The following is a 17,751-nucleotide window of genomic DNA, read 5'->3' on the forward strand; positions in this document are numbered from 1 at the left end:
ACCCAGTTGTTTAGTGAAAAAGGTTTAAATATAGTTTGCTACATTTAGATTCATGTCCAAAAGATCTCTACTAGCCCTCTAAGAAGCCCAGCTGAATTAACATTTTCCAAACATTTTGCAGTCTTGAAAGGGAAGGTTCTTGATAAGTGCTAAATCTATATTCATAATATTTAATTAATGCTGTCCTTTGATTATGAAGCAGCCAAATAAAATCCACAAAAAAAAACCCCCATCAAAATTAATCAGTCTTCTAACTTATTTTTGCAACTCTGTCAAAAAAAAAATAGTAGAAGAGAAATAACATAAATTACTGGGCTCATCTACTCAGGAGCTAATACACAGAACCAAAGTTTTGTTGCTTATCGTCCAATTTTTAAAGTAACTAAGATTTTAAACGGGCTCTCCCAAATGGCACATAGGCTCTGGTGATCTAATTTATGCTGTTTTGCAGCTCCTGCACTGACAGAGACAGATGAGTTAAAATAAATTCTTCAGAACAGTCATAAGACATAATAAACTTCTTGGATTAACAAAGTGAGGCCAAACAGGATTCATACCTAAGAGGTCTGCAGTGTGGTGGTGGGGATGGACTGTAGTGAGCAGAGGGGTGATGGGGCAAATGAAATGGTGACAATGTAGGATGAAAGGATAATGACCCTTTCTGCTCTTTGGTCTGCAGGTGAAGACAGATTCTGCACACTTCTTAAAATGTTTAGGAATAGAACTCCAGTCCTGCAGTCCTTAAGAAGCATATCAGAGCAGGAACCTCCCCCTCCTGCTAAGTAATCTTAGTTGTAACTTCCCCTTAGCAATGTATTCTGTCTGGAAATCATGCTGAGAATTGCATTGCTTTGGAATATGTGTTTTACCCTAAGATGTGGTGTTGACAATAGCTGAAGCAGCTCTTTTTCTTCGTTATTCACTGGTGTAGTCTGCAACTCTTCGATTACCTTAAAAAGTTTTAACAAAAGAATAAAACAAGCCAATATATTTGCAACTGGATTTTCTGGTCAATGTTTGTTCATTTCTGTGTCCTGCTTCAAAGAAACAACAATAATTACATGTACATTTCAAAGGCAATTTCAATAAAATATGCATGCATCCTGAAGGATATGCATGCCTCTAACCTGCGTTATTATTAAGTATAGTATAGTAGTGCCAGAAGGCCGTCAGAAATTGGGGCCTTTAGATGTAAAACCTACACGAATACATCAAAACCAAACTCTAAATAAGTTTGATTAACTAGCATTTACTAGTACATTGTCATGGGGATCTGAAACAGATTTCAGATACTCCACATACTTCCAGACTTTCCTGTACATGACGACATCCCCTAGAGACCAATTCATGTATCACTGAAGAGTAACCATACTGGTCAATTATAAATGGGTACAGATGGCTTCTAACAAGTTCTCCTTAGTCAGAAAGATGCTGGCTGTGATGTTTCTCTGTTCTCGTCAGTGTTTATACCATGCTTACCACTGTGGTGTCTTAGCACCTGAGTGTGTATTATGTTGGACGGAATTGTAAAAAAAAAAAAAAGTTTTTCATATGAACTGGGAATTTAATAAATGCCCTTAACAGTTCTAGAAGTAAGGGTCAGATATACAGCACTTTTTAAGACTACATGAAAATAAGAAGTGTTGCATTTCATGGAGCTGCCAGAGAACAAATCAGAGCTTCACAGCACTTGAAAGAGTTGTTTTAAGAGCAACTCCAACAAAGTGATTTCAGTTGTGATAAAGGAAGTTCTGCATTTAAACATTTATATTTTAAATCACACTTCTCTGGTTACATTGTGTCACTGCAATACCACAAAGCAGCCAGACAGAGAGTTTAACTGCTCCCTGAAAGATTCCCATTTTGTGCATTGGAACCACCAGGTGGCATAGAGTCAATGTAGGGTGTGTAGTCCACTGCACCCCAGCAATCCCTAGATACTAAAATTCCTCCTTGAGGCCCATGGTAGCCAAGCACAACTTACAGTAGCCTTGGGGTTGTTCTAAATTGTGTTCTTGCACTGGCCTAGGATCGGGGGGATAAAAGTGACTTAAACCCGCCTTTTACACCACGTCCCTTTCCCCAGAAGTACACCAAGTACAACTCTGGCATGGCTCAGGGCCTGACCCATATACCCTATGACAAGGAAAAAAAACTGACAAGAAGATCAATATTATTCACTAGTAGCTCCAACCTGTGTTTTTAGTGGGAACACAATAGGAAAGAATCCTGTAGAGTTTTATGCAACTTACTTTACTGAGTATATTGAATATATTTATTTAACAGTAAAACTAAAAAAGGTGTTTAAGTTCCAGAGCTAACAGCATAAATGTGGAAACCTCCATTTTAAAAACTATTTATTTGAAGGTCAGTTATTCCTTTACTTCCCTGTTTCAGTGTGTAGGAAGGCGCTGTGGCCTCCCCCAGAGACAGAGCCCGAGGGAGGGCGCGAGCAGCCTGAGTGGACCAAACCAGGCCCAGCCGCTAAGTCTGCCCAGCAACCAGGGAACTGGGCCACGATAGGACCGCTCGGCCAGCCCCATCAGCAGCAGCGGGGTGGAGCCCCCACAGGAAGGGGCGGTATAAAAGCACGGCCCCAGAGCTCAGTCAGAAAAAGATTGCTGCCAGAGACAGATGTGCTGCCCTGCTGGCAGAGGCCTAGGCCGGAGCAGAGCCGCCGACCAACCCCGGCCCCACCTGGCCCTGGAGACTGGGCAGGGCCTTCCCAGAGCTGGACCAGGCAACCCAGCCAGAGAGATTGGGCCAAGGTACCCGGACCCTGGGACTGGACTGAGTCACCAGAGCCCCGAGACTGGGCAGAGGCCCCAGAGCAACCCGGGGGGAGGATACCCCCCGAGGCCGGACAGGACCTGGAGGAGCTGCCAGCCGCCGAGCCCCCTGAGTTGGGACAGGACCTGGAGGAGCTGCCGGAATCCGAGCCCCTCCCCGCGCCAAATGACCTAGAGGAGCTGCCCCTCGAAGAAGAGCTCCCCGCATTGCCGCCCGTGGATGAGGAGGGACTGACGGGTCAACCCCAGATGGAATACCCCCACGCTACTGAGGAGACAGGTAGTGGGGCCAGTGGGGAGGAAGTAGCCCAGGGGCAGCCATAGCTTGTGGTTGAATCTGAGGCCTAGTCGGTGTGTCGGCAGGGCTCCCGCCGCAACACAGTGGCAACTGCTTTTGCCACTGCTAGGGCCCTGGGCTGGGATGCAGTGGAGACGGATGGGCCTGCGTCCCTCTCCTCTCCTCCCTTTCCTAGCCACCCCGAGGACAGCCTCCTGCTCCCTTCCGCTCCAGAGAGCGAACCCACTGCTGACTTGCTCGCTCGCCCTGTCCGAGGGCCAGAGCGCTGAACTGCTTGCTCACCCTGCCTAAGGGTTAGAGCAATCAACTACTTGCTCACCAAAAGCAAACCGTTTCCCCTCGTGTAGGAAGGCACTGTGACCTCCCCCGGACACAGAGCCCGAGGGAGGACCCCAGCAACCGGGCCAGTGTGGGCAACCTGGTGACAGTGTAAAAAGTTGATGAAAGTTCAATTACCTAAAGCAGAAGAATGGAACACAGGACATGCCAGACTGGATCAAACCAGTGGTCCATCTAGTCTGATATCCTGTATCTGATAGTGACCAGTACTAGCTACTTCAGAGGGGGAGAAGAAAACAAAAAAACACACACACAGTTGCCAGTGTTGAGACAGTCTGTCCCCCGGGAAACTGCTGCTAACCACCAGTAGCCAGAGGTTGGCTTATGCCTTGAAACTTGAGGGTTTACATCCATGCCAAAACCGTTTTTGTTTTGTAATATTTACTGTTATAACTCAGGATATTTTTATCCATATAAATGGACAATACTTTTTTTGATTCACGCTAATATCTTAGCCTCAGTAATATCTTGTGGCAATGAATTCCACAGTTGCACATGCTCTAAATTATGTTCAAATGCTCCCTCAGATCTTTTTTAGGAGTTTGTAAATTCACGTGTAGCAGCAAAAACAGGCAATCAACATTTTTTAAATATGTGAACAAATCATGTTTTAGCTTTAATTATGTAACTTAAAAATCTATGACCTCAAAAAGAAGTTACTGAATAAACATACTTACATCTTCAGCTAAAGCAGCTGCACTATGTGAAACAGGGGTTGGACTCTGTCTTTCGTAATGGCGGAGTTTTTCATGAATCTGAAATACAGGTGTTGTCAGATAAGTGACTACAAAGAGGCAAGAATTCCTGATTCTCTGATACTGCAATATATTGGAGGTAATTAGTTAAGTCCTGTTGCTGAAACCAGAAGGAACTATGTCCAAAGGAAACATAATCAAGGGAACTAATGCATGGGAGATTTTCAAATGTGCCTAATGGTTTTTGGAGCACATAGCCTAACTTGTGCTCCTAAATCCTTTGTGCCTTTTTCAAAATAATCTCCCCCACAGTGCAGTTTGGAGAAACAAAAAGAATTGATTAATGTCTTGGATGATTATTTACAGCAAAAGATCAAATAGGTGTGTTAGTTCTCTGTGCCCATATTCAGACCTCACTGATCAAACTTATGGCAGGATTAATCACTACTTTGGAGGATATAGTCATCAGTGATGATGGCAAATCAGCAAAGAAAAGGATTTCAATGGACATTCTAATATTACTATTGTGTTAACTGGTATTATTAATTCTATAGTGGTTCTATAAATCCTCAAATTAGTCTTCTGAACACTCTATTAGTCAGTGATGCATTTTTTATAACAAAAGGGCATATTCTTTTGTCAAATATTGTAAGTATTAATGAATGATCCATGTCAAGAGCAGAATAATCCCTACTGATATTTTTGCTGCTGTTGGTTGTGTAGATGAGCGAATATCTTGTAAAATTGAGGTTCCATAGTTTAAAGGAAAATTAAGATTATTGCACGCTAAAATGGTTTTCATTACTGGGCACTGATACTTGCATTTATCAATTAATTAATTGACAGTGAAAAAACCCTCCAAATAGATAAAGATTATTTCAACATAATGAAAATATCTATTATGTGGCCAGAGAATCCCCCTTCTGATTTTTGGTGGTGGCAGCTTTCTCCAGCTACAAAATGACAGTCACTCAAAACTAGGCAGGAATTTAATTTCAGAGCAAGGAAAAAGAGTAATTTTCATAGGATATTGTTCATGTTTGTTGTTTTTAAAGCATTTTCTCTGTTTGGTTTGCTCTTCCTTGTAAAAACAAGTAAGCCTTAGTAGGACAATATGGCAAAGAAATTAAGAATACTGAGAATTACTGGACACATAGAAAAGGAAATTTTTTAAAATAAACATTTACCTTCATTAGATAACTCAGACTTTTTTCACTGAAGACATCTTTAAGGAATCCCATTTCTTCTTTGTGATTTGAGTCAGGTCTTAGCTGAGATGTCAACAGGGCCAAAGTCTCATGCAATCCTAAATTAATTGCAAAATGTAGAGAACAAAAGCTTTGTGGCTAACTAGTATCTTTTATCTGCTGTCTGTTATAAACAGTGTAATAACTTTATTTGCACAGGTACAATAAAATTGTGCTTCTGATAATTAAGGTTACACTGAGAGTTGAAGCTTATGTACAATCACTGCTCTTGATTTTCATCTGCCTTCTTAAACAGCAGAACAAGTCACTAGTGAAATGTTGCTCCTTTTGTCTGATGTTTCTCTGCATCCCTATAACATCGGGTTCTCTTTGAAATCCCCAATCACACATCTACATTATACTTTGGCCCTAAGCTAGAGAAACCCCACTTCCTTGCACTGCAGCATTTAGAGGTGTAAATAAGGGAAAAAACAGTAGGAAGGATACATAGTTTGATGCGGAAACAGCAGCAAAAAGGCAGCCACATACATGGAATTAAGCGGCAGGTCACAACTTTTATTAAACTTTAACACAGGGGAGGGGGGCACTACCCCTCTCCCCCATTGCCCATACTCTCCTGTACCAGGCATTTAATTTGTTCCAGTGAGGGGATTACAGAGCTCTTTACCATGTAACCTGTAACTTGGGGTAGGTTTTCTTCTGCCTATCCCCCAGGACTCCGTTGTCTGAGTCCTAGCACCTTCCCCTCCCCCCACCCGCCCCATGAAGGGAACAGAGGGTGCAGAGAATGGGGACCTCAGTCTGCAAAAGCCATAAGGTCTCACCCTATCCCATGAGCCCAAACCCCATCACCAAAATCCCAGGTCTTTTACCTCTGGGAACTGTTCATTTTATTCACTTAAGTGCACTGGAAACCGGCTGCAAATTGCAATGAATAAACAACTCCACCCATGCACCTTAGTTAGGTATCGAGCACATTCCTACTTAACCTACTGTGGCTTGAAGGCAAAATGCTCCATGCTGCAGTGGAGCCAAAAGAAGTGCCACATGGCCCCCACTCCAGGCTAAATCCTGGAAGCAGGGGAATGCTGCACAATCAGCACTCTTCCCCACAGCTGGCCAATGGATGCTTAAGACTCCCAGTGGAAGAGCTACCTAGTCTCCCTCTGTGGCTGCTGGGCCTGTCCCTTTTCATGACTGGCCCCCTCAAGTTTCCCCTCCATTGAGGCAGGTGGGTAGCGTTTTTTCGTGCGAGAGTGTAGCCCATAGAGCTAGTTTAGCATTCTAGTTAGCAGTAATGCAAGGAACCTACAGGGCTATATCCTATAAGGCAATGGTTCCAAACCTGAGGTGCGGGACCCTCTTCGGGGAGGGGGGCACCAAAGGTTACAGGAGGTCCATGAGGCTTCAGTAATACTGAGGTCATTCAGCCCCCCCGAGTCCCATGCTGGCCAGGCACAGCAGCCTCAAGCCTCATGCTGGTTGGAGTGGAGGAGCAGCCCCCCAGAGGGAGCAGCAGCCCCAAGCTCCCAGCTGGAGTGAAGAGCAGCACTACCCTCAGCCCCAAGCTGGCCAGGCGCCTGACTGGAGTGGAGCAGCCCTGTGCCAGTGAGGGCCTGGAGCAGCCCTAGCCAGCCTGCCAGCACCTGCCACTTCCATGTCCCTCATTCCATAAGGGATGGCAAGAGGTGGGACCACACATGGCGTGCAGTGGCAGCTGCACCAGGGAAGGCTTAGTATCTTACTCAAGTAAGAGTAACTTATTATTATATTTATTTATGTACTTTAGTGGTATTATCATGTGTGTTTATGGCTGAGTTGAGGGGTTGGGCTGTGTGTTTTACCTAGCGTTAACTAGTGAGGCTATCGCTCAAAAACGTTGGAACCACTGCTGTAAGGCATTAGCTTAAACAGTTAGCATAAGGCTCTGAGGCCTATGAGCCTTAGCACAAGTAAATGGCCCAACAGTGACCCTGTGTTTTGGGAAACAGAACATTGTGCTTAGGACAGGAGTTGTTACAGAATGACACCAAGTAACCACAGGAACACTGAACGGATACTAGGCTTGGATATTTTAGGATAGAAATGTTGATTGATAGACAACCATGAACTTGCCTTGGCAACAAATTGACATATATACGTTTAAAATCGTTAATATACTAAACCATAGGATAAGGACACCCCAATGTTATTAGGGTGAGGAAGTTAAATATGGGTAAAGGAAAATGAGCATTTGTATGAATATTCATGGAAAATAACAGGCCAGAGCACCATGTAAGAGAGAGATCTAGACCATCGATCTTATTCGGCACGCCAGGGATAGAGTAGATGGCTGCTTGTCTCTTACCTCCAGAGTCCCAAGAAAGGGTGAGAATATATGTAAGGAAAGGGACAAAATATCACCTTAACTTTATATTACTGCTATCTTTTTATGTGGTTTGGAGCAGTTATGTCTTTACTCATTGTGCTAATAAACTGCTTGAAGTTTTGCTTTGTCCTCAGAGTGGTGGTGGTGTGCACATCTGCATCTGGCTGAGAACCCCAAACTTGATAGTTTTGAATCTGTTGTGCCTGCTTCTGGGACTAGAACCCTACAGTCCCCAGCTTTTTAAATTAGTAATTAATTGGCAGTCAATAACCACTAAAGAATTGGGCAACTGGGGGATTCTGTGAGTAGGACTATGCTGCAACTGGGAGCATGCCTCCCTGTCAGGACAGACTTGTACTAATTCTGCTTGAGCTAGCATGTTAAAAATAGCAGTGTGGATGTTGCAGCAGGGGCAGCAGCTTGGGCTAGTAACCTGAGTCCAAGTCCGCCCAACCCTCTAGGTCTGAACTTGGGTCACTAGCTTGAGCCACCACCCATTCTGCAACAATAGTGTGCTATTTTTAGCTCACTAACTCCAGTAAAGCTAGCATAAGTCTATCCACCTGGGGTGGGAGGCACTCTTCCATGTGCAGTGTAGACTTACCAGAGCTAGGTAAGGAGACCCTGCTGAATGGGCCAGAATAATCAAGAAACCGGGAGTGGTGGGCACTAGGTGTACTCATTAGCTGTTTGAATGTGATTTCCATTGTGGGCAAGCAGTCTGGAAGGACATGTCCAGAGCAGGGGTGCTGGAACAATTTTTATAGTGGGGGTGCTGAGAGTCATTGAACCAAACTGTAAACCCTGTATATAATGGAAACTACTTCAAGACAGGGGGTACGGCAGCCCGACCCCCACCCCCCCGGCTCTCCCTCACACCCTAGTTCCAGCACCTATGGTTCAGAGTCACTCTCAGTGTGGAACCAATGGGGAGGGGGAAAAGTTTATAAATAGGAGGAATGAGTGCCATGAAAAACTCAGTGGTGAAACAGTGCAGACACAAGGATGGTCTGCTGTAAGGACTACATGGCAAAATCCCTTGAAGTTTTAGATTCAGACTGCAAGCTTCTTCACCCCACTGTAGAAGAACATAAGAATTTCTGCAGGCTGTGCAAATTGTAAACTATTGTTGCAGAGATTCAAAGGGAGTTTGAAAGAGACTGTAGGACTATCATTTGTTTCCCAGACTTTAAGGAGCATGCATGTCCTTGTTTGGACACCATTCCACAGAGACTGAGAGAGGTAAATCCTCCTAGGGAAGACACCCAGGGAGTATAAAATGTGCATAATATTTTGCATTTCAATTTGTGATGGCATCAAATATTAAACTGGAAAAAAATCCTGACAGTGTTTGTCTTTTAAAGAGTTAAGATTCACAATTGTTTTAAGGGTAAATAAGTAAGCTGTCATACATTCATACATACAGAGATTTAGTAAACATTTTCCTTTACAGATTGCCCTCCCCTTCTATTCAATTTAACTCTGTACAATATATATAGACAGAGATCTGAAGAATAAACTCTGTAGCAGAAAGGTAAGCTGAGATACAGGTAGAGGAAAGAAATACTATACCTGATGTTTGAATGTTGCCTTCCCAAAACCCATTATGCTAATAAAACAGTTTTTAGACGTCTGCACCAACTGAACTGATGGATGGATGGACGGACATGCTATGATCTGTCAGCTGCTGTTAGCTAATGCTACCTCCCTGCTTTGCTGCCCAGCCTGCCTGCAGGCTTCATAGCTGCATATAAGACTTTTAGCCGAGCCCCCTTCACTGTAGGTGTTTGGCTTTTTCCCCACCCATTTTTCCACAAGCCCTTTGCTTGCACAAGCAACATTTGCCATTAGAAGTTTGGTCTCCCAGATCTATTAAGGTCCGTTGGCTTCTCTTGAGAGAGACACAGGAATTTCATCAAATGTATACCGTGACTCCTTTGTAACATAACTACAAGCTCCACTTGATAGGCATCTTTGCCTACAAGTACCACCCTTTTCCTGCCCCCTGAAGCGGTGAGGGGGTAGAAGATGGTGGAAGTAGACAGGGACAAAGGAAGACTTCTAGGCAGCAATGGCTGATAGGCAAAGCTTGTAGCGCTTCATCCAAGGAAGCGCTGTACCTGGCAAACAATATATGGTTTTCCAGGGAGGAATCCTGCTGACAGACAGACCTGGTAAGGTTCCCTGGTGGACCATAGCGGATAATGTTCCTCCATTAGGGAAATACAAACTTTACTGCTTTGGGATCCTCAACACCTCACCAGCTGCTTCCTCTATGCCCTCTGGAGCTCATTTGGAGCCAAGAGGCTCCAATGTCCTGGTCCTTGTGTAGTCATTTACACTAGTGTAAAACATTACACAACATTTTACCCTGGCGTAAATGACTACACAAGAAGAAGGGCCATGGAGAATCTGGCTTGTGGAACCTGAGTGTGCTTGAGTATAAATGTTGGCAGTTATGACAAATTAAGTGAGGTTGGTCCAGATGTTAATACTGTCTTAACAGACACTATGTATTTTGTTAGCAAGAAGTGACACAGTATCAGAACTGTAGGAAAATTAGCTTTATTGTGCATGCATAGAGAACAATGCTATATGCTGACAGGCCTATGTTTGCCTGGCCACCAGATTACATTACTGAACTCCAGGTGTCACCAAATTATGTCCCTCCTGAAATCTGACTCTTTATCCAGTCCCACTCATACTGTGATATCCTTGATTTTTAGTACTTGCATTGATAGGAAATGAATGTGTACAGTCTCAATTCTAAGTTAAAAAATGTAATTACGGTTAGTCTTTTATGTGAGAACATACTAAGATTTCAGACATTCTTAAATTGAAAGCATGCAGACCAATTACCTGAATCTTCTGATAGCACTGGCATAGCTGTTGTCTTAATGCTAGAGACAAATGTTCAACTTAAACCAAAACGATTTTCTTCTTGCAGGACTGCAATTCAGAGACAGTCCTGAAATAAGCAAAGATAATGTCTGAGGTAAAGTATCTCTGACAGAGATTTTACTATCATGTATAATGCTAGTATTTTTCATCTTAGTGAATCCTTCTTCAGTAAGCTATTCAAGCTAAGTATGCTCAGGGTCCAATGTGCAATGTAGTTATGTGGCTGTACAAATGGTAGCATAATATCTTTTTGCCAAGGCATTGCACAGCTCTCTGAAGCTGCATGATCCAGAAAATAGCCATTTCCCTACCTGTTCCAGCTCTTCTGCTTATTAGTTCACAATCTTAGGTGCTTCAGGAATACCATCAAGAGGCAAATTGATAACTGGCTAGAAGCTGATGGGGGAGTAGGAACATGCTATAGGAGGGGAGGACTAGAAGGGACTTAAATACTTGGAAGGAATTGCCATTGCAGGACTCTTGAGCTTTCCCGGATACACATCTCCTAATAACATACATCAGGTTTGCATTCTGCAGGACCAGTGTCAGGTCCAGCCATAAGCAGGTGCAGCTCTCATTAAAGTCCATTACTTCTGGCTCTACAAGGAGAAGGTAGCATACGTTCGAGCAGTGGGGGCGGCCACATCTTAAATTCTGTTAGTTCTTTTTTTTCTACTTAAAAAACCCTAATTCATTTTTAAGTATTCCTGCTTGATGATTATTAGGGCAGAAGGTTTGACCAGATTCATGGCCTAGGGAGAGGATGCTTTAGATTCTATCTATATTGGATAAGAAACAGAATTTTGCAGACTGGACTTCAACTTAGATTAGTCAGCCTGTGGTGGGCAGACCTAACAGCATCTTTAAATAGAATTCTGACATTGTTTGGCCCATTTACTTTGGATGGCTGAACTACATTAGAAACTGGTTTTGCTCTAATATGTATATATAGTTTCCAAACTGGTTCATGGCTTAATATGAACTGAAGTCTCAGTATTTTCCAAAACAGACTTTTTTAAAAAAACAACTGCATTTCAACATCTTTCCAGAATAAAGATCAATATGATTTTGGGTGTTGGATACTTCATGGCAGTCTGCTGTTAAGCAGGACTTCAGTTTCTTGGAGATATTGTACTTTTCTCTACCAAAAGAATTGAAAGCATGGCTCACCTAACCTTTTACTTAATTATGGGATTTAAGTAACTATAATATTTTACAACATAATGAAATCAAAAGAAATTTGTGACTGTGAGTTACTGTTGTACTAAGCAAGAAGTCCCTTAGGAAAAAAAATTTAACTATTCAAATCTCCAGAATGCAGTTCTATAATTTGATGCCTTGTTTGGTGCTTAAATACCACAGTGATAAATGTCTTAAAAATAGCCTAATCCAACTAACTCATAAAATATGTAAACACCTAAAAAAGTGAAATTGCTAGAAACTAAACAACTAGTCTTATAAAATCTGACACTTGTCAAACAGGTCTTGAGAATTTAACATCTTTTGATAACACTAACCTGAATTGTTCTGTTTATTTTTAGCATAATCCAAATCATTTAGGGTTAATGCACCCCCCTGTACTTTTAAACTTTCAGTCATATTTTAATTAGTTCAATCCCTTGCAGTCTCTGTGGAATCCGGATTATGAATTAAACAGACCGCTATTTCTGCTACTTGTTTCTGCTGCCTCGTTGTAGCTGAGGAAGCATATAGGCTGGATTAGAATAAACAAGATTAAAAAATCAGTCCGCCCGCCCTGAACACTCCATCTTTGTTTTCACTTGCTGAATTCTTCAGCTCGGGCACCAGATGAAGTTGGCCCTCAGTATGAAGAGCAAGCAGTTCGATGCAATTCATACCAGCCCCTGTTTAATAATCTGAGCGAGGATGAGCTGTGCCATGGCCTCGCCTGGCCAGCTACTGTCCCCAGGCAGGAGAAATGCCCCCAAGAGATGGCATAGCTAAAAGCCGTCACAACCCTCCCACAGCGATCAGGGCTACCTCCGAGTCCGCGTGAGATGAACCTGAGCAGAAGCCAGAACCCTCCGTGCAGTCGCTCAGGCCCAGGTAGGTCTCCCCACCTCCAGCGCCATGTGCCCCTCCACGCTCCCAGGCGTCTGTCCCTGCAGCGTCTGACCGGAGCGTGGAGGTGGAGCGAGGGCCAAGCCGGAGACGCTCAGCCTCCCCGAGCCGGGCAAAATCAGCGGCGCGGCCCGGCCCGGCCCGGCCCGGCCCGGCCCAGCTCCCTGCCGGCTGCGCCACAATGGAATTTCCTCCCCCCATGCCTTTGCTGAGGACTTGCGAAGCGCGCTACTGCCGCGGCTACCCCGCGTTGTTACCTGCTGGGACCAGGCGCTGCTGGCCGGTGGGGGCGGCGCTCAGTGCTCAGGCAGCGGACTGCCTGCTGTCTCTGCCGGCCAGGATAGAGGAGCAGATCTCCCTTTCCTGCGTCCCTGCAGCCCCTGGTGCGCGCCTCGCTCATGCGCCCCTAGAGCACGGAGCTGCACGCACCGCCTCCATCCCTTCCCCCTTTCTCCGGGGGGGTTGGATGGGGAGCTCGCTGCTCCCAACGCACCCACCCCTTTGCGTGGCTGCTGGGTTAACGTGATACAAGCCTCCAGTCAACTCCTGGGAGCGCCGGCCCGCCCATGACGCCCAGATGTGCGGCATCTGGGCATGTCTCGGGTTCCTATAGGAAACGGTGCCAGCGCGCAGCGCCATCCAGCGGGGACGGAACCCGCCCAGGGAAACAGGGCAGAGCTCAGAGCCTGGATGCGTGGGCTATGATCGCTTTGAGTTGAACTACTCCCCCTGCTTTTGCCCCTTGTAGCCATTGGTAAATTTAGCCCAGTAACGGAGCAGTCTTTCAGTCTGGTAGTGTTCAAATGTAAGGGATCCCTTCAGCAGGGAGCCCCGAGGGGGTACAATGGGATCATCATCTTTACATTTCTGCGGTTTTCCCTTTGCTTTGTTTTTTGGTGGTTCAGAACTTCCCAAACATTCAGCTTTCTGCATGAAATTTTCCAGGCCTAGGCTCTTTCTGAAGGTGACTATGGAAAACATGACTGCATACAACATGCCTTTTACCATTAGAAAAATGTGACTTTTTACATTATTTTTGTTGCAGTAGTGCTTTAGAAGCCTCATTCAGGGCTCAAAGTCCTATTGTTTTGAGTGCTATGTACACAAGAGTTCTTGCGCCAACAAATTTATAATCCAACTATGACAAGACATAAGGGGTGGAGAAATTCAAACAGATGAGGTGGGAGGACAAGATAATAGTGAAACAATGGTATTTGGTGTAATAAGAAGCAGTTACAGCATACTACTGCTCAGCCACTGTCTGATATGTTGCAGACATCATAGCACAGTTTTAAGGAGGAATTTAAAAAATGATGATGGCTTTATGGATTTTTACAAAGAGCTCCTCCCGTGGCAGAATGCATTAAAGTGCTTGAGGGAAAACTGAACTACTGAGCAATGATGTCTGGCATCACTGGCAGATGACAGCTTGATAACACTTGAGTTGATAAGTTGGGCAAGGCTAAGCCATGGAGGGCATTAATGGTAAAGACAAATAGTCTGTGTTGGATGTGGTGGAAAATAGGGAGCCAGTGGAGAGTTCCAAATGGGAGAGGGGAGATGATAGTGTAGTCAGAGCAACGAGCCACAAAATTTATCTTTGTAGCAGCATTTTGAATGGATATAAGAGGGGGCAAGATTGCATTTGTCAATGCCAAAAAGGAAAGTGACCAGATATGAGATGATCAGGGCTTCAACTGGAATTCTTAGCTATATGCGAGAGAGAGAACCAAAGTATGTGCCATATATGTTTAGATGACTTACGCAGCTGTTGAACTTGGACAGCTCCTAAGGTGTGCATTGAATGAAGCGGAGCTCATATGAAACTGTCTCATTTGATGTACTTTGGCATGCGCAACTGAAAACATGCACAGTATGAACCTAAGCTCTTTCCTCATTTCTGTAAGATGTTCATCCAGTAAGTCCTTGTATCCTGGAGCTTACAGTGAGTAGTACAGGGTCTAACTAAGTATTTCAAATTTTAGGGTTTTCTTTTAAAAAAACAAAAACAAACCAAAAAGAACCCCCCAGGCAATTCCATTAAAAAAAAAAAACTATATTAAAAGTCCAGAAGCCAAAGTTAAAGTTATGCTTGCAACCTCAATTCTGTCCCCTTGTGCTTCTGCATTATAACAGTCTTCAAGTACATACTATTTCCCAAATACAGTATAAATACAATTTTCTACAGTCGCATAGGTCACACCTTATAAGGTGTGCATTGATTGAGGCAGGACCCTATCTTTAAGAGGGAAAATTTATTGTACAGTTTTTAAAGATTTCCACATTACCTTGGCTTTTGTTAGGGATAAGCAAACTCCATGAGATAAGTAATTATCATCCATAATTAATACAAACCTGTGGTAAAATGTTTAGAATAACATTAAATCTCTTCTGTACATTGTTCTAATTAATTTTTTAAAATAGTTAATTTTTTTACCTGAAGATAATTAAGAAGCTCACTTTGACAGATTTTTTTTTTCAAAACAATTTCTGAAATCTTTTCTCCTATTTCTGAACCTTTTGGAGTATTTCGTTTGTAGAGAAGACAGGATTGTTCATTTGCAAATTCTTTTCTCTGCATTATAGCAAAGCACAAAAACCTATCTTGTTTAACTACATGGGACTTATTTTGCTTTTTAAACTTAAAACTTTGATATTAACTTTCTTTAATGAAGGAAGTTTTAACATAAGTACACTGAGTGAATAAGAGTTGTCACCAACCTCCTATCATATTGAAATATTCATTCTGCATCGCCTACTCAGTTTCTGTTATCTGCCTTGCTGGGGAAGTTGAACAATACATAACACAAGAACTAAAGGTCACCTGATGAAATTAATAGGCAGCAGGTTTAAAACAAACCAAAGGGAGTACTTCTTCACACAATGCATAGTCAACCTGTGGAACTTCTAGCCATGGGATGTTGTGGCGGCCACAAGTATAACTGGATTTTAAAAAAAACTAATAAATTAATGGAGGATAGGTCCATCAATGGCTAATAGCCAAGATGGTCAGGGACACAACCCCCAGTTCTGGGTGTCCCTAAACCTCTGACTGCCAGAAGCTGGGCCTGAATGACTGAATTTGGATCACTCAAAATTGCCCTGTTCTGTTCATTTCCTTTGAAGCAGTTGGCACTGGCAACTGTCAGAAGACAGGATACTGGGCTAGATGAACCATTGGTCTGACCCCACTATGGTTTTTCTTATGTAAATAAATATAATTTTAAAGCATTTTCAAAAATACTTTTACATCATTTTTTGGCAACAGTTAAACACTTGTGGAAGATTCTCTGTCCAGATTCTGTTCCCCACTAAAGCCTGTTTGTGTTACTTTGGCATAGGGAGGACAAAATAACATCTTGAAGAGTATCTCCAGGAATGAGACATTGCCCTTCTTCATGCAGCCCTTATCATAGGGGCTTTGATGATCTGGGGAACCTATGTATCACTTATGAATTCTGGTTGATATTATGAAGTAGTTGTTATGAAGATTATTTCATGGAGTGCCCCTCTGCCTAGGTGTCTCCATGATTGGCTGACAGGTCCTAGGATGTGTATCCACCAGACTAAGGACAATGGAAAGTACTTAACTTCAATGACTATGCTTTGACTGGACAATAGGTATGCTAATGAGGGAAATTAGTTTGACCAAGGTTCTGGTGAAGAAGTAGAGAGTGGAAAGTTACCAGCAGCAGAACAATAACACTACAGTGGAGATGCTAGCCTTTTAAAAAGGACTCCTCAGGAGAAGTTGACCCCCAAACAGAGGTAGGGTGGGGCAGGAGAGAGGAAGGGGACAGATTGGCCAAGGTCAGACACAACAAGATGGGATAGTGAAAGCGCCATGTTTCACAACACAAGCCGTGCACTGGAGCAGAACCCAAGATGGGCCCAGATTACTGTGACCCTAGCCCAAATAATACTCTGCAGTGGTGAGGAGACTGAGGCAAAGAAATGAGTGCACTATTTATTATTTTGCTAAAATCTGTGTATTTCTCATGCTATTAAAGAAAGAATAATAGCGTTTTAGAATCCTGTGCAAACTGTCTGCATTTCATGTGTTAACTCTACCATGAAGAAGTAAACAGTGGACCCAGAATGGCACACAGCTGGACTTCTGGGGGAGGGTGTGTTTTAAACTACGGGGAAAGTCTGAGGGATCAGCACTGGCTCTAGGGGCTGGGCAGGGGCCATGGTCACATTGCTTAGGAGGGGGTGCCCACTAGAAGATCTGCATCTCAAGAGTGTCCTCAGAAGCCCTAAGACAGCAGCAGTGCCCTGGCCTCTATTCAGACCTATGGGAACTTAAAACACCTGAGGAGTTAGCAGCTGTACCCCTCATAATAGTCTGAATGTCCAAGATGAGGCCAAATGGCTCGACTGGATCTATGACAGGTTCGCAAAGACTTAGAATATTTTACTTGGTCATCACACTTTCACAACAAAATAGCCCAAAGACTTAAAGAAACAAGGGCCAAAAGATCATCCCATTAATTAGTTCTGGCTTCATTAAAATATCCCCAGTCTGGCATTGTTTCTGTGAGCCCAGCACTCAGTGTAACACTCTATTTCCCTACATAAATAGGTAATCTCCACCATATGAGCTGAGCTGGTTTTCCTTTTATAGGCCATTTAGTCTTCCATAATCATCCTTCTTAAACTGAGAGTAATAGTGGATTTTCTTTTTACCAAAAAGAAACAGTAGCTTTCTGGAAAATGTTCCAATCCTCCCTAGTCCCCAAGGAGGAGGAAAATTAAGAATTGCAGTTGCTGGAAGGAACCTACCTTAAAACCAAACAGGTAAAAGGCCTTATGCTACCACCTTCACTTTGGTTGCTTCTATTGTATGAAGGATTATGATTTAAGGCAGGGGTAGCCAATCTTGCAGCCTGCAAAAGTCAAAAGGTATCAGGGGCCAGCCTGCAGCAAAGCCAGTCTTCAGACAACCCAAATAAGCACAGCTGGCCCTAATAGAAGATGTCTGATTTAGCATACTACCTGATTGGCTGAAGGAGTCTGCAAACTGATACTTAAACTCAGTAGCAGCTGAAATTTAGTAACTGCTTAATAT

At 43.4% G+C, this 17,751-nt stretch overlaps 1 protein-coding gene across 2 annotated transcripts in view; it reads right to left on the reverse strand.

Moving 5' to 3' along the window:
* Positions 1-17,546, reverse strand: part of MPP3 (MAGUK p55 scaffold protein 3) — a 43,881-nt gene extending 26,335 nt beyond the window's left edge. Inside the window, exons 1-5 of one of the 2 annotated variants that reach the window (XM_067541429.1) lie at positions 17,466-17,546; positions 10,557-10,665; positions 5,309-5,427; positions 4,104-4,181; positions 870-950 (exon numbers count right to left, since the gene is read on the reverse strand). In XM_067541429.1, the coding sequence (XP_067397530.1) occupies positions 870-950; positions 4,104-4,181; positions 5,309-5,427; positions 10,557-10,581 (303 nt within the window). In that variant the 5' untranslated portion in view covers positions 10,582-10,665; positions 17,466-17,546. Of the gene's footprint in view, positions 1-869; positions 951-4,103; positions 4,182-5,308; positions 5,428-10,556; positions 10,666-12,937; positions 13,055-17,465 lie in introns of those variants that run through there. The other variant, XM_067541430.1, reaches the window with a different exon arrangement.
* Positions 17,547-17,751: the final 205 nt, after the last annotated feature.

This window comes from Emydura macquarii, unplaced genomic scaffold (genome assembly GCF_026122565.2).
Source record: "Emydura macquarii macquarii isolate MOO-44397 ecotype Brisbane River unplaced genomic scaffold, CSIRO-AGI_Emac_v2 contig_629, whole genome shotgun sequence".
Taxonomy (NCBI): Eukaryota; Metazoa; Chordata; order Testudines; family Chelidae; genus Emydura; species Emydura macquarii.